General features: G+C 40.6%; 1 protein-coding gene across 1 annotated transcript; it reads left to right on the plus strand.

The window, feature by feature from the left end:
• The first annotated feature begins 73 nt into the window (after positions 1-73).
• On the plus strand, positions 74-27830 carry mta3 (metastasis associated 1 family, member 3). Its single transcript, XM_030755032.1, has 19 exons — positions 74-358; positions 2216-2283; positions 3327-3420; positions 6909-7035; positions 7211-7274; positions 8735-8852; positions 9052-9154; positions 9644-9743; positions 9843-10031; positions 10749-10823; positions 12066-12124; positions 12260-12378; positions 14132-14289; positions 16204-16426; positions 18082-18174; positions 18296-18457; positions 19072-19103; positions 19196-19314; positions 25470-27830. Exons 1-19 carry the CDS (start codon positions 331-333, stop codon positions 25639-25641), a joined length of 2103 nt encoding a protein of 700 aa, XP_030610892.1. The 5' UTR covers positions 74-330; the 3' UTR covers positions 25642-27830.
• The last annotated feature ends 56 nt before the right edge of the window (positions 27831-27886 follow it).

The raw sequence follows: 27886 nt of genomic DNA on the forward strand, positions 1-27886 counted from the left end.
GTGTTTGCTAAGGTGGGCTTTAAGTGTCTGCGCGTGTGGGCCGCGTGTAGCTCTGCTGCGCGTGCGCGGCCCCCCTCAAGCGTCAGCAGTGGTTTTTCGGGTTGATCCGACTTCTTTTGGCCGCTGTGAGTTAACTGTATCATAAAGGGTGCTGTAACTCGTAGGAGGAGGGGGGGCTGAATTGTCATAATTCTCCCGATAGGTTACACATCCGGAGTCCGACGATCTTAATTTGTCGCTCCTTTTCCCTTAAAAGAGAGCGACTTTTATTGTTTTTATTAATTTATTCCATTGCTCTTAGTTTATGGTTTGCACACTGGGAGGGCAGAAATGGCGGCCAACATGTACCGGGTCGGAGGTATGTATGTCAATGTGGATCTTTTTTATCACAGAGAAACCGTTGCAGTTTTGCTCGTTCTGGGTGTTATTTGGTTTTATTTTGACTCGTTTGCGTTTAATGGTGAGATGCGGATGTGCTACACCAACGTGGACGTGTTAAGTTGAAGCAGGAAGGTGAGGGTTGGTGTATATTTGGGATCCAAAATGGGTCAGGCCTCGCGTCTGTCGTGGCCACAGCAGCTAGCCGCCAGCTTGCTAAATTGTTAGCTGCCAATGTAAATATTTTTCACTTGTTTGCTGCTCTCCGGGTTTCTGAATACTTAGACTGGGGGGCACAGGAGGCTGCTACACTGATAGACCTTGCGACTAGACATGTGTTTAAAAGGTTGTTAACATGTTACCATGGGCAGTCTGAGGCTGCCTTTGTATTTGCCACTCCTGGCATGCAGCCATTAGTACGAGACCTTATTTAGCTAACGTTAGCACCAGCGATGGCTTCACTGATTACCATCAATGATTACGAGCCTCACCGCTCGTTTGCAGTATTTAAGGAACGTATTTAGCCATCTCGGTAACATCAGGTGCCGAGTTTTGTTGAAGTGTCCATTTAAAATAACCGCAAGTGAGATTAATTATCAAATAGGGATGCAGGATGGTTGATTTGCTAGCTAGCTCGTTAGCAGTCTACTGGAATTCAACATCAAATTATTGTCTCCGTTCATGGCGTCGTTGCGTCTGCATTTACACCTTTAGTCACGCATACTTGAGCTTTAAATCCAAACAGAGACGGCCAGTTAACCTAAATGCGTTTATGCTTGACATGCTACGCAAACTATAGCCGTCTAATGACATTTCTGGCAGCACTTTATAACCGGTATTTTGAAGGTGCATCAGCTTGTTTTCCCCTCTGGACATATTTAGTGCAACTTCTCCTGCTGCTTTCAGGTGCTCTTTGGAAACTCCATGAACATGTAGGGTAGGATACATAAACTTCCAGGGACATTCAGGTGTAGTTTCACACCTGTACCTGAACAAGTCTTAACAGATGTAGTTACAATTTAGCAGCAAAATACTAAATACAAGATAAGGGATATGTCATTATTTATTTGTTTTAACAGCAGTGCATACTTGAGGTACAGCAAATTCCCAAACAAGAGGCTGAGGATTATCATACGTATTAACATGATAGTGAATACACTCTGAGATGCATTAAATGCTATGCTTTTTGACAACCCTGACAAATTTGTCTGACCATGAATTAGAATATTTAAGACTGTGTGCAAATGTAGCATTTGCCATGGACTGAAGATGTGCAGAGGTAGTGTATGTCCTGCTGATTTTTTTTTAAAGTTTTATTTGCCCCCTTTATTGGGGGAGGGCAGTGGAGAGAAGATGGGAAAGCTGGGAAAAAGAACAAGGGGAAGATGCCCAGTAAATGGCCTAGGGTCACCTGCTCAACCCAGTGAGCTATACTGCCATCTGATGATATTGGTTATATTCATGGACAATCTTTATTAAAAAAAAAAATGTATTTAGACTTTTGTACTTTACTATCTTCAATTTATTTCTCTAACCAACTGAAACAGTGACATATGGTAACTGCCTTAAAGGCTATGATAATCTTGCACTTTTCTTCACCCTTAACTTGGTGCTTGCTAATTGGGTTTTTTTTCTCTTTTCTGGTGCAACTCTTGCTGAGAGTCCCAGCTTTCTACATATTTACTGACAAAAAAAAATATGCATATACATTGATTTGACCTACTGTGGTGTTGGCGTATTAATGCCTGTGGACAATCTCCTCTGGTACTGACTTTTGATTGAGTTTGGGTGGTATATATATTTAAATGATAGTCATCGTGTGTGTTTGCTATTGCAGATTATGTATTTTTTGAGAACTCCTCCAGTAACCCTTACCTGATCCGTCGGATAGAAGAGCTCAATAAGGTACTGATGTGTCAGTTTGTCATTTTCATGTGCGTTTATGTTGGGGAATTCCTCACTGTTCCTGTCCCCACCCCATCTTATTCCCACTGTTTGTGTGCATTTTGTGATCTTGTTTGTAATATGACTTGAAGAGACAGGTGTTCCCTGATCTACCAACTGTCGTGACACACCTGTGGGTGTGGGTGGGGTGATTATTATGAACAATTCACAAGCTCATGTTGCTTTGGGCTAAAGATGCAGATTCATTTTAATTATAAGCTGATACCATCCTTGAACAGTAATATGTTTGTTTGTTTTTTAAAGTTTTTTTCTTTCTTTTGTACCAGTATTTTACCTTAATTCCCATTTTATTTTGTTCGAAATCCTTCACAAGCATCATTAATGGATCATGCTTTCCTGTGTCATGCTTGCGCTGCGATATTCAGATAAATGCAGGTCATTATCAGATTGTGTGGGTGGAATATTGCCAGATCAGGTCATTATCATCCTGAAAGAGCGCACTGAGTCTGTATGTTATAATCTAAAGACAGGAGACATTGTAATTATCATAAATGATGAAGTAACAGGAACTCCCTGCAGCATGATAACATTTAATAAAGCTGAGCTGCAGCAAATACAAGCTGTATGAAGCTTGTCGTGTTGGTAAAGGGTAAATACAGTGCTTGATCAGACATGGTGGATATTTTTGTGGCTTTAGCTAGTGCATTTATATGCATGCTGTTGTACGTGTTATTTTTTCCACATCCTTTTTTATAGAAATACATTTGCTCTTGCGCACAATCACCAGAGAAAAACAGAAGAACTTGAAGGCAGGTAGGTGGGGAGTACAAGTTTTTTTTTTTTTTTTTTTTTTCTCCCCAGTCCTTTTTCAAACCATGTACCCCCCCATCTAGTCATCAGTCACGACATTTAATACTGGCTGACTCTGAACACAGCTTGATAGGTACACAAAGGAGCCAGGTCTCTTGGGAAATTACAGGGTTGTACAGGTAGGTGTTGCCGCTTATTTGAGTCAACCTGGATCTCTCTCCTCTCTCTTTTAGACTGCCAGTGGGAACGTGGAGGCCAAGGTAGTTTGTTTCTACAGAAGGAGAGACATCTCCCACAGCCTCATCCAGCTTGCAGATAAACATGCAAGTGAGTAATAGTCGTTACATATCTCGTGAATGATTCCCTCCAAGCATCTGTGAGAAACACAGTAGAGTTTCTTTGGGATCTGTTTATTAATATACATTAAACTATTGTATTTGCATGAGAAGGTTTATGTTTTACTAAATTGTAAAGTGACTGTTTTGGGGTTTTAAACTGCTGGTTGGACAAAGCTGTTTAAATGTGTCAGCTTGGTTCAAGGAAATAAAAAAATAAAATACTTTTTTTTTTTCCTAAAAGGACAGTTGTGATATTTTAGACCAGTCGATTATCTGACAGATCAATGTAAAAGTTTAGATTTTACTTTAAAATTTGTTTGACAACCCAAGGGGCGACAAAGGATCATGGGGGGCTCGAGCTGATCACAGCTGTCATATGGCGAGAGGCAGGGTACACCCTGAACAGGCTGTCAGTCTGTCACAATCTCTCACTGAGAGACAGACAACCATTCGCACACACATTTACACTTAGGGCCAGTTCAGAGTCACCAATTAACCTAACCCACAACTATTTTTGGACTGTGGAAGGAGGCTGGAGTACCTGGAGAGAACATATAGACACCACATAGAAGGGCCCCAGCCTGGATTTGAACCCAGGACCTTCTTGTTGTGAGGTGACATTGCTAAAAAGGGATGGAAAACTCTTCAATTTATAAAGGGAGAATCAGTCGCATTTCTGCCTGACAAACGATATAAAGATGAATTCATTATTAACATTTTTAAAGGACTTGTAATATTAACATTTAAGATTAAATGTCATTAAGCTTTCTGTCAGTCAAGATGACATTTCCAGTGGCAACTTTGCAAGTTGCACATTTACTACAAATAAGATGTTTGTAGTCAGAGATTGACCATTTGAAACTTAAATAGGTACTCAGTGTGACTTTTTCTGGGGGGGGGTCATATTTGTATTTCACTGTAATTTCTCATTTGCTTGTTACTGTGATTTAGAGAATTTGAGTGTGAGTGTGGCTGTGTGAAGTGGAAGGGAAAGTGTTGTTATCACAGCAACACCTATTCAGTGTGGGAAGCAGACTACCTGATTCCAGAAGGCTATTGGCCAGAATAAAACATTAATAGTTAGTTTCTCAAAGTAAAAACATGCTTTCCACCAAAGCAGTTTTCTACTTTAGATGAGGGTGATTGGAGTGAAGACCAGCAGGAGACCCAATGAACAACATGTTTAGTGCATTTATGTTATTCAGCACTGACTAGAAAAATACTGTTCTCTGTGCATGTGTCATCACATCAAACTCCTGTTAGAAACCAGTTTGAGAAGACTGATGCTGATAGAATAGACTTTGTAAACACAAAGGGACCTTAAGAACAAAAAGATAAACCTTACAATATGCAGAGACACATGCATTGATCACAATGTTGTGTCAATTCTGCAAGATGTTTGTTCTTCATCTGCCAGATGGTCAGAAGAAAATGGAGAAACAATAATAAAATTTATCACTGCCTACCACACTAAAACAAAACAAAAAACACTTAATTTATGGTTGACATTATATCAGAGGGAAAACAAAAGAACTCCAGCTAAATTTGATTTATAGGAATAAAACTCAATGTGCAGAGTTTATATAAGAGTCAAAGCTGAAAACCTTTTACTTATTGCCTCACTATAGATGTGTAGGTTGAAGGGAGACAAATATGTGTGGCTCTACATTCATCATTTGTGTCCAAAGAGGGGTGTATGGTGTGCAATTTTGGATTTTCCTGCTCCAGAGCAGTGGCCACACAGTGAGAGATGGTCAGAGGTGGCTGTAATGCTGTTACAATGACAGATTGTCAGAAATTTAGGATGCCCATCCATCCATCCCTCCATCCAATTCAGGGTCGCGGGGGGATGGAACCTGTCCCAGCTGCCATGGGGCTAGAGGCGGGGTACACCCTGGACAGGTTGCCAGTCTGTTGCAGGGCTAACACAGAGAGACAGACACTAACAGCAGGTGTTTGTACTGTGGGAGGAAGCTGGAGTACTTGGAGAGAACCCACACAGACACGGGAAGAACATGCAAACTCCACACAGAAAGATCCCGACCAGATAGAGGATTCAAACCCAGGCTCTTGGTCCTAGAATGACCATCTCACAATAATGGCTTCCATAACCTATGTCTACTAACCACGCGACATGAAATCATGTGCTGATCAACATGACACCAGAACATATAAAGACAAAAAAAATGAAACAAAGAAAAACAAACTCAGACAAAGTGGAAGAAAAACATTGTGTTTGCATCTCAAAGAGGAAAGTCTAGTTGTTGATTAATGGTTTGTACAAACTGTCCTCCAGCTGTTATGACTGTACCAAGGGGGATGTAGTATTAAAAGAAATGACAGAATAAAAACAGCTGTATGTCTTGGCTTCAATTCAGTAGGTACTGTACAGTCTGCATATATCAAACTTGATTTTTTTTTTTTTTTAATTTTATTTAACTCCGTGGTGAACCGATAAGACCACTGAAATCAGTGTTTAGGTGCCTTAAATTTTCAACAGATAGATGGTGCTATGTGTAAACAATATAACATGAGCCTTTGCAAATATTGCGCTCAGAGCATTTCTGCAACAATTATTAGCGGTTGCAGTTTATAAAGAGTAACAGTAACTCTTCAGGATATTACATTTTCATAAATCCTTAATATAACATTAACCACTGAAGTGCCAAATATCGCTTGCTGGTCCACCCACATGTTGTCTTCAGCAAACAATACTGTCATGTTTCAGAGTTTAGGCATTGATTGTCTGATTGACAGTTTGGGTTTTAATCAGTCAAACAAAGCAATTGCTGCGGTTTCCTTAACACACTGTAAGTGAATAGAATTCAACACTGCTTCGTGCTGCTTCCTCTTTCACCGTTACTTCCTTGGGATTTTTCAGTGCATACACTTTGAAAGCTACTATTCCCCTGAAAATGTCAGACCTATTAATTACCACCTATTCTCTTACCCCACTGACACATAGATAAATTTCCTGTGTCCAAAATAATTGTGTATTTTTCAGAAATGGACATGCATCGCTGCACTGAGGAGTCAGGGTTTTAGCAGGATTTTGTCATATGGATGTGACACTACACTAGTTCTTGTATACTGAAAATCGACTTGTAATTCATTTGCAGGATTATATTTATTTAAAGTCTGTACTGTGCCTGCACTGTTTACCAGTGATTTTAATGTTTATATACTACCTGGTTATTATGTGCTAACTCAGCAGCAACAAACCAGCTAATCCTGTATTTTTGCACAAACACTGTCATAGCACTAATAGTCATATAAGCTTGGGCTTCTTTATTTGTAGACAGCACTGTTAGGAAATGTGAAATTATGGAAGAATCTGTGATTTTGATGTTTTTACACGTATCAGCTAATGTCTTTTTTTTTTTTTTTTTCCCCCTTTCAAATTTGTCTCTGGAACAGATTGGCAGAAGCATCTCGTAAAATGTATTTATTTTTGTTTCTTTGTATTTGCCTTTGCAGAGGAGCTGGAGGAGGAGAAGGAGAACCCAACAGACACAGAGCTAACAGAAAAACAAAAACACCAGCTCCGCCACAGAGAGCTCTTCCTCTCCCGGCAGTATGAGAGTCTACCTGCGACGCACATCAGGTACAGTGCACAGGGTCACATACACAAAATGGACCATATAGCTCGTCATCTAAAGGCAGTGCCCATGGATAGTCACTCATTCAGCCTTGAACGCATCCATCAAGCACTGCTCACTTCCTTTGTTTGTGTTTTATATGGTATGTGCTTCCTCCCCCCCCCACTCTCTTTCCATTAGGGGGAAGTGCAGTGTCGCATTATTGAATGAGACTGAAGCCGTTCTTTCATACCTTGACAAAGAGGTAAGCCTGGGGATGGGGGGGGGGGGGGGGGGGGGGGGTGGTTTGATGTCTTTTTCTGGTTTTTGTTACCTCAAGCTGCAACATGGAAGGTCCAGTCATGATACATGCTTCCTTTTTTTATTCAGTTGCTTCAGAAGGTATTCTGACTTCAAAAAAACCCAAACAAAAACCACATTGGAAATTTGTTTCAGTGTAAATAATCCCTTTTTGTCTTAAATGGTTTAGAGATGCAACTATCTTTGCCTCATTTAGTATGAGCGGAACACATAAACACAAAGTGGAACACATAAAGAATCCACAGCATCTATAGCTCACCAGATCAGGCCTAGGTGCTAGCTGTTACATGACAGAAGAGTCATTGCGAAGAATTTGGCTGGATTAGCACTTGTTGGGAAGCTTTTATTGTATTAGGGTAAGGCCTGACTGGTGGGGTGTGGACAGGCAGGGGGACTATGTATTTTTATTGTTAATAATGGATAAAAATTGGGTGTGAGGCATTAGTGTCATTCAGTAACGTTATCTTTATGTTCCTCCTCTCCTCTGCATGGAGCTCCAGTGAAACTTAGAACAGAGGAGGGAAGCAAAACAGCAGTAGAGACTGACTCTGAGCTGGTGGAAACAATTGAGCAAGCTTCGAGACTGGTTGGCAGCCACCGGGAGTAACGTGTATTCCTTGACCGGTTGGCGAGCGATTGCTGGAGGTTCCTGACAGTTGCTTGGTGAAATTAGTCACAAATAGGTACAAAGTAGTGCACTGAAAAACCACCTTGTAATTTCTTTGGTTGCCCAAAGCAGTCACACTCTTTGCAAACAATTTTGTGTAGCAACAGTTGGAAAATAAACATTTTTCCCTAGCATCCAGAGGTTGCAGACTGGTCTCTAGGCCTGTGACCAATCCTGTATTCTGTAAGTCGGATGTGAGAGCCGGGATTGACTTAACTTCCGAATTGACTCCGTTCCAGTAGTAGTTGGAAAAGCTGTGAAAAACAGGATTTGTTTGGCTTATTAGCAAGATAGAGCCATTCATTCATCACTAGCAGTACAAAGTAAAGCCTGTTTTCATTTGTTTTTTTGGGGGGGGTTTGTGTGTTAGCTCAAAAACAGCTGCAGCACATTCACAGATTAAGCCTGGTCAGTGCTCTTTGTCAGGTTTATTTAGTGACTTAAACAGTTTTTTTTTTTTTTTTTTTTTTAGTTTATTTTGGTTAAAAACATTTTTAAGCAAAAAAAAAAAAAAGTTTACAAATGACAAGTAATCATCAATCAAAATAGTTGTTTTATTTTCTTGTCAGTTGACTAATTAAATTATCTTTTTACTAAAACTTTTGTTTATATTGTGGCGCACTGTGTCATAAGTATGTGTAATAACACCTGGAGATCACAGGAATCCCAGCCCAGGCAAAATCAAGGTACTTTCAGGTTAATTGATGTTTTTTTATTTAATTTTTATTTTTTTTTAGGATACCTTCTTCTATTCCCTGGTGTATGACCCCACACAGAAAACTCTGTTGGCTGACAAAGGAGAGATCAGAGTGGGACCGCGCTTTCAGGCAGACGTACCTGAAATGCTACAAGAGGGTAAATTGCATTTTTAAGTTCTAAAGCATGAACATATTTATTCTGTCTGGTACAGTTGTGCAATGTGTAATATTCTAAAAAATTAACTAGCAATCTAATTATTTTGTAATTAAAACCCTACCTCTGTGGCAAGCAAGCGTGGATTGCAGTCCATTGTGTTCCCCTACTGTTTGTGAGCTGTTACCTCTGCGTTTTGCAGGTGAGGCAGATGACAGAGATCAAGCAAAACTAGAAGAGAAACTGTGGGATCCAGAGTGCCCACTCACCAACAAACAGATAGACCAATTCTTAGTGGTGGCACGGTAGGTCACTTAGATATCCACATCAACAACTTCCTGATTGCATCCACTGGATAGGGAGATTCACAGATGGAATAATTCCTAGTTTTGGCACTTTAATAGCCTCTGGTGCTGTGAAGGATTGGTTAAAATATTTTGTGTGTGAGATAATATAATAAATGCACACTGTTGTGAGCCATGGTTCATAAGTTTGGCTCATTATTTTCAGTTTTATTCATTCAATATTTTTGTTTATATTATAGGGGATGAAAATGAATTAAAAATGAATCATGCAGGGATTTAAATCACTTTTTGGTAATAATAAATGACTGTTTACTGTTTGTGATGAACGATGCATCTGTTTGTGCCATTTATTTTTGCTCCATACCGCCCAGTGCATATTTTGTGCCATGAGGCTGTTTGTGTTTAAGTTGCAGACAAGTCCTGCACATTAATATGTGAAATCATACATATATGTATTATGTTTTGACTGTTTGTGGGGAAATTTTTCAGGGCGGTTGGGACCTTTGCCCGAGCGTTGGACTGCAGCAGCTCTGTTAGACAGCCAAGCTTACACATGAGTGCGGCTGCAGCCTCTCGAGATATCACGCTGGTCAGTGGGACGGACACACACACACACACACACACACAGTCAAACCCTACAGCACCTCGCTGGAATTTGAAACCCTTTTTCTTTGTGCATTGATTGCAGTTCCATGCAATGGACACGCTGCATCGTCATAATTACGATCTGTCCAGTGCACTGAGTGTACTGGTCCCAGCGGGGGGCCCGGTGCTCTGCAGGGATGAGATGGAGGAGTGGAGTGCCTCGGAAGCTGCCATGTTTGAAGAGGCATTAGAGAAATATGGAAAAGACTTCAATGACATCCGACAAGACTTTGTAAGTGTTTTGCAGTGATACTGCCTAGAAATACTAGTAATGCAGATGTTATTTAAATAAATAATACATTATTTATGATACTTTTCAAATATTTTGTTTTTATGTAGTGTTTGGTTGGTTGTTGCCCATGACTGTTAGTGACTGCTTACTGTGCAGTCTAATATCTTCATGTGGTGAAATGTATTCATTTTTTAAAACTTGTGTAGCATGCCAATGGACAGTTGAGAGGTTCGACTTTAAGGCTTAGAGAGCTTTGAGAAGTTTCTAAGGACTCGTTCTCATCAGTGAAAATCTGTCACAATGGAAATCCATTATAATCTGCATAAATTGAAGCTGCTGTTCTGTGAAGCACAAAATCACCAATTTTAGCACCCGCCTTTCAAGCCTGTGGGGGTGGGGGATGACTATTTGGTTCTTTTGAACTCTTCTTCCCACCATCTACCTCTACTGCACAATAAAGCCAGGGTATGGGTGCATGCAGTGGCACCAGGTGCTCATGAATACTTATTAAATGTGTGAATCTCTGTGTTTCAGTCTGAGGCCAGAACCAAGCAAAGCCAGTAACTCTGAGCCTCTGTGGTCACGATGCCTCTTGCTCATGAATATACATAAAGGCTTCGCACCCAGATGGCAAGAACATGAGATATTAATATCATTAATTTGCTCTGTGTCTGTCTCTCTTTCTCTCCCCTCACTTGACTCTTTTTGCTTGTGAAGCTGCCGTGGAAGTCTCTGACCAGTATCATAGAGTATTACTACATGTGGAAGACCACAGACAGATATGTGCAACAGGTGAGAATACCATGTAGTTGCTCTTTACATCCATTTGTTTGTAATTAATTAATATGCATTTACACAAGAATGAACTAAACCAGGACACACCTAGCAACTGGATTACACTACAGTATCTTTTCAGCTGCATAAATAAATTAATCGATGGAATAAGTTTTAGTCCTGTTTTTGGGCATTTCTGTTATGACTACTACAAAGAACCTTCATCTGAAAGGGATACTCCAATTTTTTAATGTTTATTTGAAACTGCAATAGCAAAACAAAGAAAAGGAAAACAACACGAGGCACTCAAAAAAGCACATAAAATTTCTTTGGTTTTAAATGTGCACAAAAATCCCTTCAATCATTAGAGAAGTACAGCAAAACCAAAGCGGTTCATGACAGTTATTCTGGTTGCCTTTCTGTAAAATCTAAATTCTTCACATAGTTCAAAAAATGATCCCCAGAAATATTTGAAAAGGGGACAAAAATGCTTTTTACCATCTCAGAGCTGAGGTTTTTAGTTCTTTGTTCATTCAGGATACAAAAGAAGTCAGAATTGCTAGAAATGGTCTTTGTTTTGAAGCAAATTTCTCACCTAAGCCTCCGACCACTTTCCAAATGTCTGAACTGCCAGACATAGTAAAACGGTAATCCTTGAGCCTGTCTGCCCTGTATATTTTTATGATAAAGATTTATTTGCAGTGATTAACTCTGCTGTGACAGGCTGTATGAGTGCAGCTTAAAAAATGTTGGATACTTTTACTTGTAGTGAACCTTTGCACCTTTCCTTAGACTTCCACTGCTGATATAAATGATTTAAAAAATGTTAATTGCATGCCCAAATCACCTTCTAGAGCCATTGAAAATTTATATAGCTGATCACAGACTAAGTTGGACATCTTAGGACAAAACAGCCCTTATCGTGTAGAAACAGAGCATTGCCCCTTAACATAGGCATGTTTTGTTGCAGAAAATGTTTTAAAAGCAAAAGGTCTGGTATAAAGGTTACCCTGGTTGAGATGATCTACCAAATATATAGCATGAACAAAGGATTTCATGTGCTTAGATTTAAATCGACTTTGTGTGTTCTTAAGAGCACAGAGGAAGAAAAGAATAATAATTTATTTAATCATTATCACCGTAATATCACGGTCTAGTTTTCAGGCTGCAGGGCTGATTTTTATTCAAGAGAATACTTGTTAAAGACAGAAGTTGTTTTTATTTTGGGATTAAAGAAATCCACTGTTTCTATTTGAACAGAAGAGACTGAAGGCAGCAGAGGCAGAAAGCAAGCTGAAGCAAGTTTATATCCCCACATAGTAAGTTTGTTTCATATTTCAGTGTTTGTAAATGACATTAGAGGTCTTTTATTACTCTGTTTGTGGTGAAAAGATGCTGCAGCACGTAACTGCTGTCATTTTGCTTCCTAAATCTCTCCTCCTTTTCTCTGACAGTAACAAACCCAACCCCAACCAGATCTCGATGACCAATGGCAAGATGGCGACAGTGAATGGTGCAGGCCCCGGGGCCTACCACACAGCAGGAGGGGGCAGAGCCTGCGAGAGCTGCTACAGTGAGTCTAGTGTCTGCGTGTGAGTGTGTGATTAGGCATGGCAAGTGTGAAATTGAATGGCGAGGGCAGTGAACATAAGTCAATTAGAAATCAAAGGGAGACAAATGAAGCCTTAGACAGCTGTCTCTTGGTTCTAGAAGAATTGCTTTCCTCTTACTTTCAGTTGCTGCTTATCTGTTTATAATTAACAGCTGTTCAAACCCATTGATCAATATCTCAGTTCACTTGGCTGTCTAGGAAATTCAGTAGCAACTGGTTTCTAGTCATGAATTTGAACATTTTTTTGAGATGGAGTGCAATGTGTCAATGTCAAACCACACATTTGGCCCAGTATATGTTACCCAGAGTGCTAACAGAATGCCTCTAGCTGGCTAAAAATATTTGGCAACCACTGGTCACAGGGGGGGAAAAAATGTACATTTCCCAAATGGTTAGTGAGTTGGTTGTGGGAGGTTGCTACTTGTCTGCAAAAACTTGCTAACTACTATCTGAGTGCTAGTAAAACTTGAAGAAGTGTGATGCAAAGTGCAAACGAAGAATATTTAATTTCAAAGTATAAGTTGTGCCTCAACATGTGTCAAAAGTGCAACTTTTATTTTGAAAGTGAACAGTCCGTTTCCGGTTTGTCTTGTATCTTTTTGCGGTTTCACTGCTGCTCTGGGAGTAGCTGGGAAGCGTTTTTAGGCAAATCGACATCTTCCCTGCAATCTGCCGACAACTGTGGCAATCTGCTAGCAACAAAAGCAATCGCAGCGAGGTTTTCAGTGCGGCACCGTATACCTCTTTGCAACCAGTTTCACCTTACAACCTCCAGCAACCACTCGCCAACTGGTCAGGGAATACACATTTTTCCCTCACAACCAGTAGTTGCTAGATAGTTGCCAACCAATATCTAGGTCTATGTGTCTTGGGCCTAAGGTGCTTTCAACATAACATCACTCTGATCTTTTCTGAATGATCACAATCCTCTGCGATACAAGTTGCATGCTATTAAAGTGCTTTAGCGTACAATACATAATATTCTGTGATTTTTCAGTGGCAATAATTGTGTTGGACACGGAAATAATGAGTGTTAGGGATCCTTCAGTTTTCCATCTGCTAATGTCATGTTTTATTGATGGTATTCAATTTTGTGTCCCTTGGTGGGACTCAGTTGCACTGAGAACTGGTGGAAAAATATAGTTTGAGTTCTGCTTATCAGTTTTTGAACATAAATTCTAGACCTGCAGTTCTAAAAAGGGGTACAATTAACAATTTTATTCACATTTTCTATAAAATTGTCCATTGCAGTTTTAGTCCAGCAGTTTTGTATGCATGTACCTAATTGTTTAATCCACAAATTGCTTTTATTCTAAATTATTCTACATTTTTTTCCCCCCAAAATCTACTGTAAAATATACAATATCTAAGAAATACTCACAGCCAGTTGCATTTTTTTTCATGCTAAAAGCTGGAAGATGTGACAAAATGAATGATAAATCATTAAAGCGAATGGATAAAAATGATCCAACCTAAATGCTACCCAGACCTACTCTCTGCTCACTCTGGCTGTTACCATTCTGCATGTGCGTGCAACGTTTCATGTTTATGAGCACCTAAAGTCAGTAGCAGGCATGCAGTGCGACACTGTGTGGAGTATGAATGTTGATTAAAAACACACAGGGAAGGATGAAGATCAGTATTGAGTGTCTTGAGACCAGCTTTCTCCTGCCAGCTCTCTAACAAGTGTTTAATGCATTTTGTACATTAACAGCCATGCAGTCAGCCCAGTGGTATTCATGGGGGCCTCCAAACATGCAGTGTCGTCTATGCGTCTCCTGCTGGATGTACTGGAAGAAGTACGGTGGCCTGAAGATGCCAAGCAGAGCTGAGGGCCCAGAGGAGAGGACCTCACCCAGTCCAGCAAGCAATGTAAGCTCAGTGAAGGGTACAGCAAAGATGAACTGTGACATAATCAGGGTTTCTGCATGTCCTCAAAACATGTTCAGATGTTTAATCACTTATAGTCAAGAGTTTGGAATGATTACAGAAAAAGCAAAACGTTTTAAACAAAGTCGTAAAAATCTTTAATCTTTGATTGGGTTGTCTGGATTGGGAGGGTTTTCCAATCAGATTTGGTGCCACATTTTAAACTGTTCTTCTATCCTTCTATTTTAAGTTCAGTTACTACAAACCAGCTAGCTCCAGCTTTTCATGTGGCCCCTTGGGAAAATTAGTTGCGCACCCCCTGCTCTACGCTAAGCCCACTGATGGTGCAGAGCAGAACAAGGGTAACCATTGCTAGCTGCAGTCTAAGACAAAGGAGTTGGAGTTTATCCGCATGATGACTCAGCAGAGAGGTGGCTGATTGTACTGCAGTAGAATGGTTTTACGTGACCGTCAGGCGCCCAGAAGTTAAACCCTGTTACCATATTCATATAAATTTTATGGATGTGGCAACAAAATGTTTGTAGAATATGTACATGTAAAAATAATAGTAGGCCAAGGAAGTGGCTGATGGAAACTATACAGAATCTTTTATTAATGTCAGTCCTCTTGTGAAAACAGTAGCTTTTCTTCTGTCCACTAGCGTCTGTATCACAACACATGCTCAACTGCCAGTTATCTAATGCAGTCTAATGCAATGGCCCTGCAATAAATTCTCCCCCCAAGAAGGTTGTAATGCTCAATTTTTTATCTAAACTGTTTTCAGAAGGCTGCTGAGTCAACTTTATGGCCGCTTTGGAGGCTGTAATTATCCTCTGGCATAAACGGGGTGGGCAAATGATTAGAATAACCTCACTGTATTACACAATACAGTTCAACAGCACCACGAACAGCAGCCTCCACAGTGACTACGGAGTGAATTAGACTCCCCTCTGAAACAGTTTCAGCCACAAAAGTTTTATTAAATATGCATCTATATTTAAGAACTACCAGTAAAACTTAATTTTGTATTCAGATTTTTTTTAAGCCTTCAAAACAGCCCCTGTAAATCTTTGATATTAGTGGACTTTTCAAAATAAAATGGATTGATACAAACGCTAGTGCAGTGCTACTGTTTTCCTGTTTTTATGCTCAGTGCAGCACTTGCACTGGATTTATTGAACAGTCAACTGGCTTTTAATTTATATGCTGCATTTCCACTAGTACCTACTCAGCGCAGCTCGACTCGGCATGGTTTGAAGGCTTTTCCATTAGGTCCTGGTTCCAGGTATTTTATTTTTTAATATCCACTCAGCCGGGGTTCCAAGCGATCCGAAAATGTGATGTCAAAGAACAGCCACTGATTGGCCAGAGTGTGTTGTCATTAGCTGAGTCTCGAGAGCGACTCCTTCACCAGAATCAGCCGTGCCATTTTTAAAACCCGACAGCAAGAAAATAGAGGCACGCAAACCACTGGGAGGCTCGGTTGAATGCCCAGACGGACGGTTTGCAGCGGTAGTTTTGCAAGAGAGCCATCTGAAACGCGCACACAGCATACATATTTTATTACTTAACAATGATAACCTTCATCCATTAAAACATTGTACGGTGGACTTATGCATGATGATGATAGTAAACTGGCATTAGCTACCGTTAGCCTGCCTCTATCTCATCTATTGTTGTGTTTTGAGTCGCATACAAATTATATCAAGAGACTGCTGCCCGCGTTGCTATATCGACTCCATCCACATTGAGGTGGTACTCAGTTGTAATGGAAACAAAACAAGACCATGCAGAGTCGTGTTGAGTCACGCTGAGTAGGTACTAGTGGAAAAGAGGCTTTAGACGTTTTGTCAGATGCTGAACTGATTTCATTTCCTTTTCTGTGTTTTCTCCTCTCTTTCCCTCCCTTGGTTTCAGGAGTCTCGCTCAAGGGGTCATGCTCCTCGCCAGTCCAACCACATGGTGCCGATGCGAAACAGCAACAGCCCCAAATCCTCCATGAAGACCAAGCAGGCTTTCCTGCTGCAGGCCACCCGCCTCACCAAGCTGGCCCGGCACATGTGCCGTGACATCATCAGGCTGCGCCGTGCTGCGCGCCGGCCCTTTGTCCCCATTAACTGTGGGGCCATAAAGGCAGAGTGTAAGAGCTCTTTCAATTCCTCCTAACTTCTGCCACATGGATGCACGCGCACACATTTCCAGAAAACACACAGCATACAGAGACACACACACACACACACACACACATTCGCCACCCCTCCTCACCTCTCCACACCCCGACTGCCCCACCATCAACCCCCACATCTCTGCCCGCCTCTGCCCCCCGTCTGTCTCTTTCTGTTTTTATTATAATTATTGTTATTATTATTTTGTTTTTTGTATTTTCCCACCCCGTTTCCAATAAAGACTGCCTGTCCTCATAACTGAGTTTTGATCATCTTTTCATTTGTGTTTTTCTTTTTTTTTTCTTTTTTATTCTTTTGTCTGTTATGGTTCTGAGTCACTTTGAACTGAAATCCATTGTTGGAATCATACACACAGGTTTAGTGGTTAGACAGGGCTATTCTACATGCGCATGCCTGCATACACACACGTTACCTGAAGTCGCTCCTGTCATTAATGAGTAGATTGTAACAGCATCCAGTAGAAGTCTAGTCTGAGCCGTATATATTTGCTGAAGTTAACGGTAGAGGAAATGTATTTTATTAAGAAAAGCTCTATTTTGCACGGCGCTCCGGGTGAAGGTGCCTCCAGTCTGTGCTGTTATGACTGAGTTGTCTCAGCCACAAATGTAAATACTGAACCTCAGCTGTCTTTGCCATCACTTTTTTTTTTTAATTTAAAATTTTTTTTTTTTTTTGCACATGCATTTTTGCTTTCCTGTTGATCATGTGTGTATCTGTGTATAAGACAAAGTGAACTGTGTTTGGATTGAGTGTGAGCTTCAGACAGATTTGGACTGCTCAAAGAAGGAAGGTGAAGAGAAGACTTGGGTAGCTGCTGGCCACATCGCCCTTTGTAGATAAGGGGCACCCATAAGGAGTCCAGATCCCATTTGGGGATGGACATTTTGCCATATTTTTCACTCAGCTAATTTCCTGTGTTTCAAATCATGCATTATTCATATGAATCCACCCTGTCTCCTATATCCTGTGGACAGGATTTGCCACTCAGACTCATTTCTTACCTTCGATTTCCCCTCCCTCATCTTTCATTCTCTGACTGTTGCAATATTCTCATCTCATCTACTTTTTTATTTTTTTGCTCTTTTGTTTCATTGCTGTGTGAATGTGAGAGTAGACCTGCAATAAAGTCACACCTGAAAGCATCTCTTCCGAGTCCTTGTGCTTCATGTGTCCGTGTTCTCTGTCCATCAACTCCACCACTCAGAGGAAGCACAGCGGCACCCCCACCTCCCCCTCCTCAGCATGGACTCAGCCTCCAGTGCCTGCTGTCATACCGTCTTCACATTTGAATGTATGTGTGTCTAAGATATGTTTTCATGCATGTAAGCATGTACTGACATCTGTACGCGCATGTGTGTGGGGGGGAATTTCTTTAATGGTCATGCCATCCCTTAAAGCAAATCACTGCATAAATACCTCAGTCATTTACTCCTTTGCATCAACTCCTGCATCTTGTGATCTTTCTCCACATTCATATACATGAGTAAAGGCCATTTTTATCTACATGAGACATTCATGTTCATATTACAAATGGATAAATAGGTTTTTCAACAAATAGAGGGAGAAGAGGGGACTGACACAAATTTTTGTGTATGTGTGTTTGGTTTAGATATGTTAAGGGTGTCGGAAGGGCAGGGGACTCGCCTACCTAAAACCAGAGCCGCCCAAAGGAGCACTCTGACCAGTGTTCTGCAGTTTCTAGGTAAATGAGCACACAGTGTTTGAGCAGTAGGATTTTACCCATGAACCAATAAATTATGAGTAGAAATGATTCAGATGGTCTATAGGAGCCACTTCATGCAGCTCCAGTGTGTTTTTTCCAGAGTCCCGTCCAGCAACCCACGCCCCTCGCTCCCACCGCACCCCAGGCCTGCAGACGCCTCCCCCTCGACGCCTCCTCTCCTCTCTACCGCATGGCCCTCACGGCATGCTGGGGAAACGCAGCTATCATCACCACAGCAGGGCTGACCCCGACAGGCGCACAGGTACATCACAGACTCTTATTATTCATTAAAAAAAAAAAAAAAAAAAGATCTGATTTAATTCCACAAAGGTAATTACTTTCAGCTTTGCTTAGCTTAATCCTGCCCCGAAACAGAAAGTTCTTTCTGTTAAAGCCCCCCCACACCCAAAAGAAAACTAGAAAAATGTATCCTTTTTTTTTTTTTCTTTTTTTTTTTTTAACTCAGTTACTTATAATGTGAATTAACTCTGGGGACCAAACAGTGTTGATATCCAATGTTTTTGTCATCCTTATGCTTGATAAAAATCAAATTAGTAGGAATACATCTGGAGTTGATAACCTTTTCTGCCATTTCTTATCTAAACTAGCTCCTTGGAGAGAATGACAACTAATTCTAATGAAAACGAATCAGCAGATGGGGGTCATTTGGATAATTTGGATGATTCAACTTCAGTTTGACACTTTGTTTTTTATTGGTAACTTCACTTTTTTTTACTGAAATTGAAACACAGTCATTTGTTGCACCACTTGTAACTAGGACAAGAAATAAAAACCAATCAATACTATTCACAACTGACAGGTTCCCTCATGTGTACTTTGCCTCTTTCTCTCACTGCTGTGGGTTTGTTTTTGCAGAGAACCCAGGTACAACAGGTGGACCTCTCATGGTAGGTTCCTTATTTTCTGTTTCCTTTACAATTTCTTTACAGCTGCATCGCCGCTTTGTAATCAAGTTACATGTGAAGGTATTTTTTTGCAGCATAATGGCCGCAACAGCAGCAGTGGAAGTACCAGGGGAGGAGTGATGATCCGCAAGAGGCGCCCTAACTGGATTGATGCCCCCGATGACAGCTTCTTCCTTGTCACACGGGAGACCAGGTAAGCAAAGGTGACCCTTTCTTGAATTCTGATTGGCTGACTGTGTGTGCGTGTAGAGAATGAGTTTTTGTCCTGTGGTGACCTTGGGACAGATGCACAGCGCATACAAATTCAAAAACGTGCAACAGAATTGAAGCTTTTCTCCTGGAAGAAACTGATTAACACACTCATGTCATATTGTATTGTTTTTCTAGGAATATTGGGGTTTTGGAAGGATTTTACATTCACCAGTTAGAAACGACAAACTTCATGCTCGATTTGTATTTTTAGGCTCATCGTATTTAAATTTGGCTCGTCTCACAGTTTGTCAAAGTTTGCTGACTGCGTGGAGCGTGCAGCGAACTGGACCCAAAGTGTGGGATTGCAGGAAACAGACAAATTAACAAAAAAGCAAGCCGCTTATTAGCTGATAAATGTCCAACATGCAGGTAAGTAGACAGAGACTGAGGGAAAGGATCGCACTATTTATAGACACATGGGGTAATCACACGGCTGACAATGAGACTGGAAGGGAAATACAACTAAAGAGCCAAGATGTAAGACACGAGACAAATAACTACAAAATGAAACAGGAAAAGAGTAACAAGCACTAGTCCTAGAAATGGATCCTTACAGCATAGTTATAAAGATGAGTAGGAATAAAACATGCAAAAATAGCCACTTTCAGGAGTAAATTATAATACATATGATGCCCATAAAACCTAAACATGTACTTAGCTTTTCTATCTTTACCCTGTGGGTGGCTTTTAGATGCGTCACCCTTTTAATCTTGGCCTGTCAGATTTATGCTTACTTATTTATTGCTGTCTAATTCACTTCAGTTACCTTTGCTCTGAGGGTTAAATGTGGAACAGGCATTCAGGTTCCCCAGTGATGAATCAGAATGACATATCCCACTCGTGATGAATTGTAATAATTTTGGTCATTCCTAACATTAAGTTTGGCCAATTTTCATTTGTTCAATAAACAGGGGAAAAAAAAAAGCCTGTGTGGTGACAGACATTATAGCTGCAGAGCACACGCACGCCTTTGAAAGCATGTCCCAGAGTGCTGCCTCACTCGCCCGCCAGTATGGTTGTAAAGATATTACACTTTCTGAAGATTTAATTGCATAAAATCCAGCCGAAATGTAAGATTTCACGATGGAGTCAGATAATTTAATAAAAATGTAATAAACGTGATTAGCTGTGGCATAAACAAAATAAGCTGTTTCATCCTCCTCCAGCTTTTTGACTGGAATAGCCTGGCTTTGACTTTGTTGTTTGTTGCCTTATAAAGAAATATTCTTAAGTCTTTGAATACAGATATCAATTTTTAAAAAAGGGGTCCTTAAAAAAAAATCCTTATCAAATTGCCTTAGCAACCCCAAAGAGTGGATTATCCACCTTCATGGCCTGTTTCTTTTTGCATGCTTTAGCCATCAGTATACATTTTGTTCTTGATGTAATTGAATATACATCCATATATTTTCTAAATGTACACATGCATTGACACGCTCTCATATGCACTTATAAGTGTGTGTGTGTGTGTGTGTGTGTGTGTGTGTCTGTGAGTGAAAGAGAGAGCGTGTGTGTGTGTGCATGTGTGTGTGTTCACATGTGCAAGAGAAAGATGTTCTTCCATTAAGCCTGTGTCTAAATGAGCCATAGCACCCGGCTCTCACAGCCGTCCTCGGACCGTTGGGGCTAAAATTAGAGGAGGCTAACTGGTGCAGATGGAGCCTGGCACCATTGTGCCCTGAGTGGAAATGTCATTACCACATTAACCATGGCTGCTCTTGCATGAATCACTCAGTTATCACCCAGATCAACATGGCCGTGTGAGTGCAACAGCATCGATCTGAATTCTGCACCCTTTGTTTAATTGTCTCCTAGTAGAGACAGTTAATGACTTTCTGAACAAAGCACATTAATAGATCTGCCCTGAAAGGTTGGTGCTAATGAGAAATGATCAGAAGTTTCATTAACACCCTTTCTCTGCCTCTCCTTCTCTCTGAGCATGATGAAAAACACAAAATATAGACAAGGGGTTGGAGATCACTCCCACTCATTCACGGATGGGAGAGAGACAAATAGAAACGGAAGTACAGATGACAAATTAACGTTTTTCATTTTAGGTGACACAGTGGAGTGTCATTAAAACAAATCAGCTAGTTAGGCAATACGAGAACATGAAACTATGAGGGAAGTTGTTTTTTAAGTGGATCTTTTCTTTTTTTACTTATTTTCTGTCATATACTCTCATTGGACACTTCATTAGGTACACCTGTTCAGCTGCTCGTAAACATAAATATTTAATCAGCCATGTCGGTTACCCATGACATGAAACCAAGCATCAGAATGAGGAGGACGGGTTCACAGAATATGTAACTCAATAATTTGAAAAACTACTCACAACTAAGCTATGCTAAAATGGTGGATATCCACATCAACATAGCTAATGTTTTAAATAATGTGTAAGTGTAGGTAAAGGTAATCCTTAGTAAGCTTCAGACTGATCTATATGTTGTCTTAGTGAGAGGGGAGGTCTCCAAATTGGTCATCTTAAGCACAGAAGCCCCACCCACCTGCTGTTCAGATCTTTTAGTGAGGGTCAGCCAATCAGAAAAAAACTGGATTAAGGAGAGAAAAGCTAAAACTGAGGGGCTTATTTTGAACTATGAGTCATAATAAGCTAACATATAATCCTCCATATCTGTCACATTATCCTTCAGATTTTATCTATTTGCCTCTGGAGAGGCTCCGAACTACAAAAAAGAAAAAGAAAAAAGGAATGAACTAGTTTTACAGCTAAAACACCAAAATGGTGCTTAAAGTACTTCACAATGCCTCAGTATTAAGTGTTATAATATATATCTTATTACTGCCTGTACAGCAAAGCGTCAGAAATGGGGGACATTAGGAGACAGAAGTAGAGGGAGCAAAACAGAATATAAATGAGACAGCCTGATATGTTTGAGGATAGATTTACATGTTTGCTTTCCTGCTCTGAACAGCCAGATGAACAGACAACCAGCAGAGATAAATCAGTTCTGTTCTTCCTCCTGTGTTATAATCTCTGTCAACTCTGAGCCATAACACACACATGTGGTGCTCAGTCTGAGGGTATTCTGTACTTGAGGGGTATGTTTGGGGACTCATACGTGCACATTTAGACACATTTTGTGTTGTTGGATGTACTGGCACATAATGTACTGTAATCTGCTCAACAGCAGATCCCTGTGGTTCGGCACATTACGGTTATACAGCACAGCGGGGATCGGGGGGGGGGGGGGGGGGTGCTGGTGTATTTTGCGTTCACAATACGAGAAACATTTACAGCAGTTTCAATGCTCAGGGAGCAGGGAAAGGGGGAAGAAAATGAGACTGCACAAAGAGCTTTGCTGTGCATTAGGTCTCAAACTGCTTTAAGGGAACCACGAATAATCACCTATACATTGTGGTTATGCACCTTGCATTTGTCTCCATTTGAATTCAATTAGTGCAGTGTCAAAGACTTGTGAGTGCGTCCCAAGGTTTTTGGTTTTTAGTGCCTGCGGGTTGGGAAAAGTGCTTTCCTGTCATGCTGCATAGCCCAGTGCAGTCTGGAAATTACCTACAAACCCCTCTACAAGCCTGAAAAATCCCGCAGAAATGTTCTCCTCTATTACTTCATAACCGACGCATGTATTTATTCTTCTACATCTGGTGCTCAGAACGTGTTGCATTCTCCTATAGCAAATCCTCTCGAGATGAGAAAAATCTAGTTGTATCTAATTGCATTCTCAACAGCCTGGAAGCACAATGTACTGCCCTCCAACTGAACTCCTGTGCTCATATTAAATCATTCAAACCACCTTAAACTTCACAGCTTTCTCTCTTTATGAGATTTTTCATTTTTATGTCTTAAACTGGCCGTTCTCTGGCTGTTTGCACTTTGCTGGTTAAGTTGTGCTGATCAGAGAAAGCAGAAACCTTTTTCTTGGTCATAGTTAAGAGACAGTGCCAAAAACAGAATCACATGTTGAGTGATGGCTACATTTTTACAACCAAACAACCAGCTGATTAACTACCAGTAGCCCAGTATGCTGCATATAAACCCACAGTGATAAATAAGCTGTCTCATTAAGTCGGTTTCATCATTTTTATATTTGGGCTCTGTTTGCTGCTATAGTCAGCATGAGTAATGGCTTGATGAAATACAGTCACTAGCCATTTTATTAAGTACACCTGCTCAACTGCTTGTTAATGCAATATCTTATCAGATTGCTTCAAGCCAGCAGGAAAGAACTAGCGAGTCAAAAACCTCTTGTTACAACCAAGGCATGCAGAAGAGCCTCTCTGAATGCACAACAAATCGAATCTTGAAGCAGATGGGCTACAGCAGCAGAAGACCACCCCGGGGTGCCACTCCTGTCAGCTAAGAAACTGAGGATACAATTCACATGGGCTCCCCAAAACTGGACAACAGAAGATTGGAGAAAAATGTGTGATGTGATGACTCTTGATTTCTGAATCCATCCTTGTATCCTGATGGTGATGTAATGCCTGCTGGTGGTGTAATGGTATAGGAAATATTTTCTTGGGACACTTTGAGCCCCTTAGTACTAATTTAGCATCATTTAAATACCACAGCTTACCTGAGTATTGTTGCCAGGCAATTCAGAAGGCAAAAGGAGGTCCAACCCAGTATTAGCGAGGTATACCTAATAAAGTGTCCAGTGAGTGTATAAAGATGTTACTAAAATGTTAGCTTACATTGTGTTTGTAGAAACTTGGTTAAAAACAAAAATAAATGAATGAAAAAAATGCAGGTGACAAATGAGCAGTTCATAAAATTTGTCATTCTGGGAACTACAATATTTAAATTTCTTGCTGAGAGTTATAATGAGAAGAGCAGTGATCCCTATCTGTCAGCTGAATATGGCACTTCTAGCAGGTGGTTGGCTAAGCTTCATTAAATAGACTGTTTTGTCCTGCTGCTTTAAATGATCCTGTAGGAACTTGTCTCAACTTTGTAAAAATAATTAACAAATGTAGCATGTAAGGAAGCCTGCTGAAGCAGTGAGTACAGAGGCCGGAGGCAAAGGCACAAAGTATACTGGGAAATGTTGGAAAAGCTCAAATGGGTTTATTTATTTAAACATGTCCCAAAAAACCCACAAGCTCATTTAACTAGCTGTCCTGCAGCTTTCAAGCAAACCTCAGCAGAGAGGCTTTATTGAGTATTTAAGGACTCTCTACTCATGTTAAGAGGGAATTATTTTTTTCCTGACCCTAGAAGCAATAATTGGGTAAGCCTGTGATATTTGCATTTTTAAGCAGTAAAAGCAGCAGATTGTATTCTTTCTCAGGTTAAAGTAAAGTAAGCACCTAAGGTAAAGTTAATCATGATACTATTCCTGAATAATGCATACTAATGGATTATAAGTGCTGACATTGAAGCTGGCGGGCTTGTTGGAGAATTTCCCAGGGGATCAATTAAGTCTTACTTACAATAATTGACCACATTTTTGTATTATTAATCTCGCTTTGCAAAGAAACTAGTGTTGTCAGAAGATGAATATATAAGATGGACATAGCCACTCTGATGTTAACTCACTGGTTTGAGAAGTTCTGGTGTGAAACCTCATTGTTAGCATTGCGGTTGAGCCAAGTGACCATATTTGGACAACAAGGTGTAGTTTATCCAAAAACACACAATTACCTGCTAATTAGTGCACAGGAAGAGAGGAGAAAAATGCAATAAATTTCTAGAATTTCACAAAACTGTAGCACAGATTGCAGCACACAGTAGGCCTTGTAATCAGGTAATTTCATTAGAAAATACTCCAAATTCCACAAACATGGCTGAACTGGTGACTGGTTTTGTACCCGGCTGTAAACACATTAATTTCTGCAGTAAAATTGTGCATTTTAACATACAAGTTTATGGTGACTAACCCACTTATAGAACTCAGGCACTTACGAGTTGGCTTCATTTATTTAGCTCTTGAGTTGAATAAAAAGAGTAATTTAAGCCTCTGAAATGTGGCAGAGAAGAAGCACAAAACAAGTACAAGGGCGCGAGGTCACAAACATACTCTCAGTTTTAATACTGTGGATTTTTTGCTGTTTATCTCTGCATCCCTGTATCTTCTTCTTCACTCATGTCCTATCTTGTTTCCACCCATCTAGGCGGGCTCGACGGATGCTGTCGCGTTCCCAGCTGAGGCACGCTTGTCGGCAACCCTGTGAGCAAATCACCCTGCGCAGGGTTTCCCAGGGCCCACCGCAGGGGCTTGTCCTTGCCCCTCCGCACCCTCACCCCAGCTTGAGAATGCGAGGCCCCATCGTCATCCACGATTGATCGGACACGAACTCTCCGATCGCCACTCCACCTCCTGCATACACACTAATGAATTCTCACCACCTGTTCTGCCATTAAATCCTCAAATTTTTCTTTGCTTTTAGTCCTAAAATTACCATTGTATCCCCTGACAACACTTAAACAAGCTGTCTGTTTGGTAACAGAAGGATGCGATGAGCTGCGATGCAATAGAAACATAAGCCTGACCTGACTGCAAGTGCTGCCTGTCTCTACTCCCTTGGGGATTATGTTTGTATATGTATATATACTGTATTTGGGTGCATGTAGAGAGTGTGTGTGTATGAATGTATGTGTGTGATCACATCAACCAACACATGAGGGAGAGATGAGAGTGAATGTTGATGTCTGCTGTTCTTAGTTTTTATGGGATGGACGTAACGACAGAATTTTGTGTGACCTTTGTGTCGATGGTGAATTCTCGTGAAGTTTTATCAGTTTGTATAAAGTTATTATTTTTTTGGGGGGGGGCATGGGGGCTGAATTATAAAATGGGGAAGGGGTAGCGCTGCATTTCTGGGGCGTGAGGTTCTTTTAACATGGGTAAAGAGACACATGTCCACTGCTGACATTAAAAAAGATACTGCACTATACTGAGGCTGAGACCGACGGTCATTTAAGAGACAGCTGCTTTGAATTGTGTTTTACATTCAGTCATTCACGCTCGTTTTGAAGTCTAAATAAATGAGCTGGAGTCAGTGTTGAAGAGAGATGAGATGTGTGTGAGAAGTGGGGTCTGTTATGCTAATTTCTGGCTCCATGTTTCTATTCTTGGACTCTACTGGAGAGGCTTTGCATCATTCACTCAGGCTCAGAATAATCCTCATATACTGGGCCTTGGTTCAGCCCATCACAAGTAAAATACGGCGTTTTAGTTCATTTCCCTTAAAGCCAGCTTTCACCTGATTCGCTGCTTCTTGCAAACGGAAGGTCTGAAAAGCATTCAGTCCTACGAGTGGAAAAAGCTGTCTGACGCCTAAGCCTTTGTCTCATACGGATATACATTTGGCATGTTTAAATGTGCCACATTATGCCTTCCTTATTATCTGTCTTTTATGTACAGCTACAATTTTGAATGCTGATAATAAACATGGCCACAATTTCAAATAATGAGGTTAGTGTATGTGAAAATAATCCCTATGAGCCAAATGCTCAGTTTCATACAGTTTTTCCTACTCTTGTTATGATAACAGAAGCCCCACCCACCTGTTGTTTAAACCTTCTGTTTATGAGGGGCAGCCAATTAGATGACTTAAAAGGATGGGGGACATAGTTAAAACAGCTTGTTTCACACAGAGGATCTAAGGGGCTGCACAAAGGCTGAAAATAAAAAAATAAATAAAGAGTATTTTGAACTGATAATCATGCAAAGCTACCTTAGTCGTGTCCATGGATAGAAATATAGACCAAAAATTAGTAGAGTAGATCCTCTTAATACGAGCATCACCCTTGTAAAATTATATATATATGACAAAAATAAGAAAAAGCATAATGGGCCCACTCTAAAAAAAAATGTGTATAACGTTACCCAAGAAGCTGTCAGTTATTCATGATGAATCTGCTTGAAGTACAAGACAGAGAAATTAAGAGCCAGCTTACACTAAACAACATAAACTTCCCACATAAACCACTGTATTATATATTGTATATCTCATTACACCACTGTAAATTTAACTCATCCTATTTCTATGGCAAGTTGTATCTACATATCCCTAACATGGGTATAAAGCACTTCCTTCACAGCAGAAAAGGGCATGGATCTGTCATATTTCCCTCAAGGCTGTAATGTCCCAGCAACTTTTTGAGGCATAAAAACACATGCAACTTTGCCAGCAGTTGTTTGCTATTTGCTAACATTATCTGCTTTATGTTCTTTAAAGCTAACACTTGCGTTTTTCCTGATTTTAACCCCAAACCCCACCCCGGCTGTACGACTGTATCGCCAGAGGGTGTTGCCTCAAAAAGTTGCCTGTCAGCACATCCGGCCTTAAGGTGTGTTTATTCTAAGTTTTAAAACTGGCATTGCCGCCGCATGTCTTTGAGGTGAGAGCCTCGGCTGACCGATGGGTCACATGATTTCTTCTCTTTCATTCAGAATGTTTATGTTTGTGTTTCCTGTATGTCATGTGTTGAATTATGAATATGCTGAGACCAATAAAAGAGAAAAACAACACAGTGCCAGGTAATGGTGTCCACTGTCAGAGAGTCATTTGGTGGTGTTATACAC

The sequence above is a fragment of the Archocentrus centrarchus genome, chromosome 19 (assembly GCF_007364275.1).
Source record: "Archocentrus centrarchus isolate MPI-CPG fArcCen1 chromosome 19, fArcCen1, whole genome shotgun sequence".
Taxonomy (NCBI): Eukaryota; Metazoa; Chordata; class Actinopteri; order Cichliformes; family Cichlidae; genus Archocentrus; species Archocentrus centrarchus.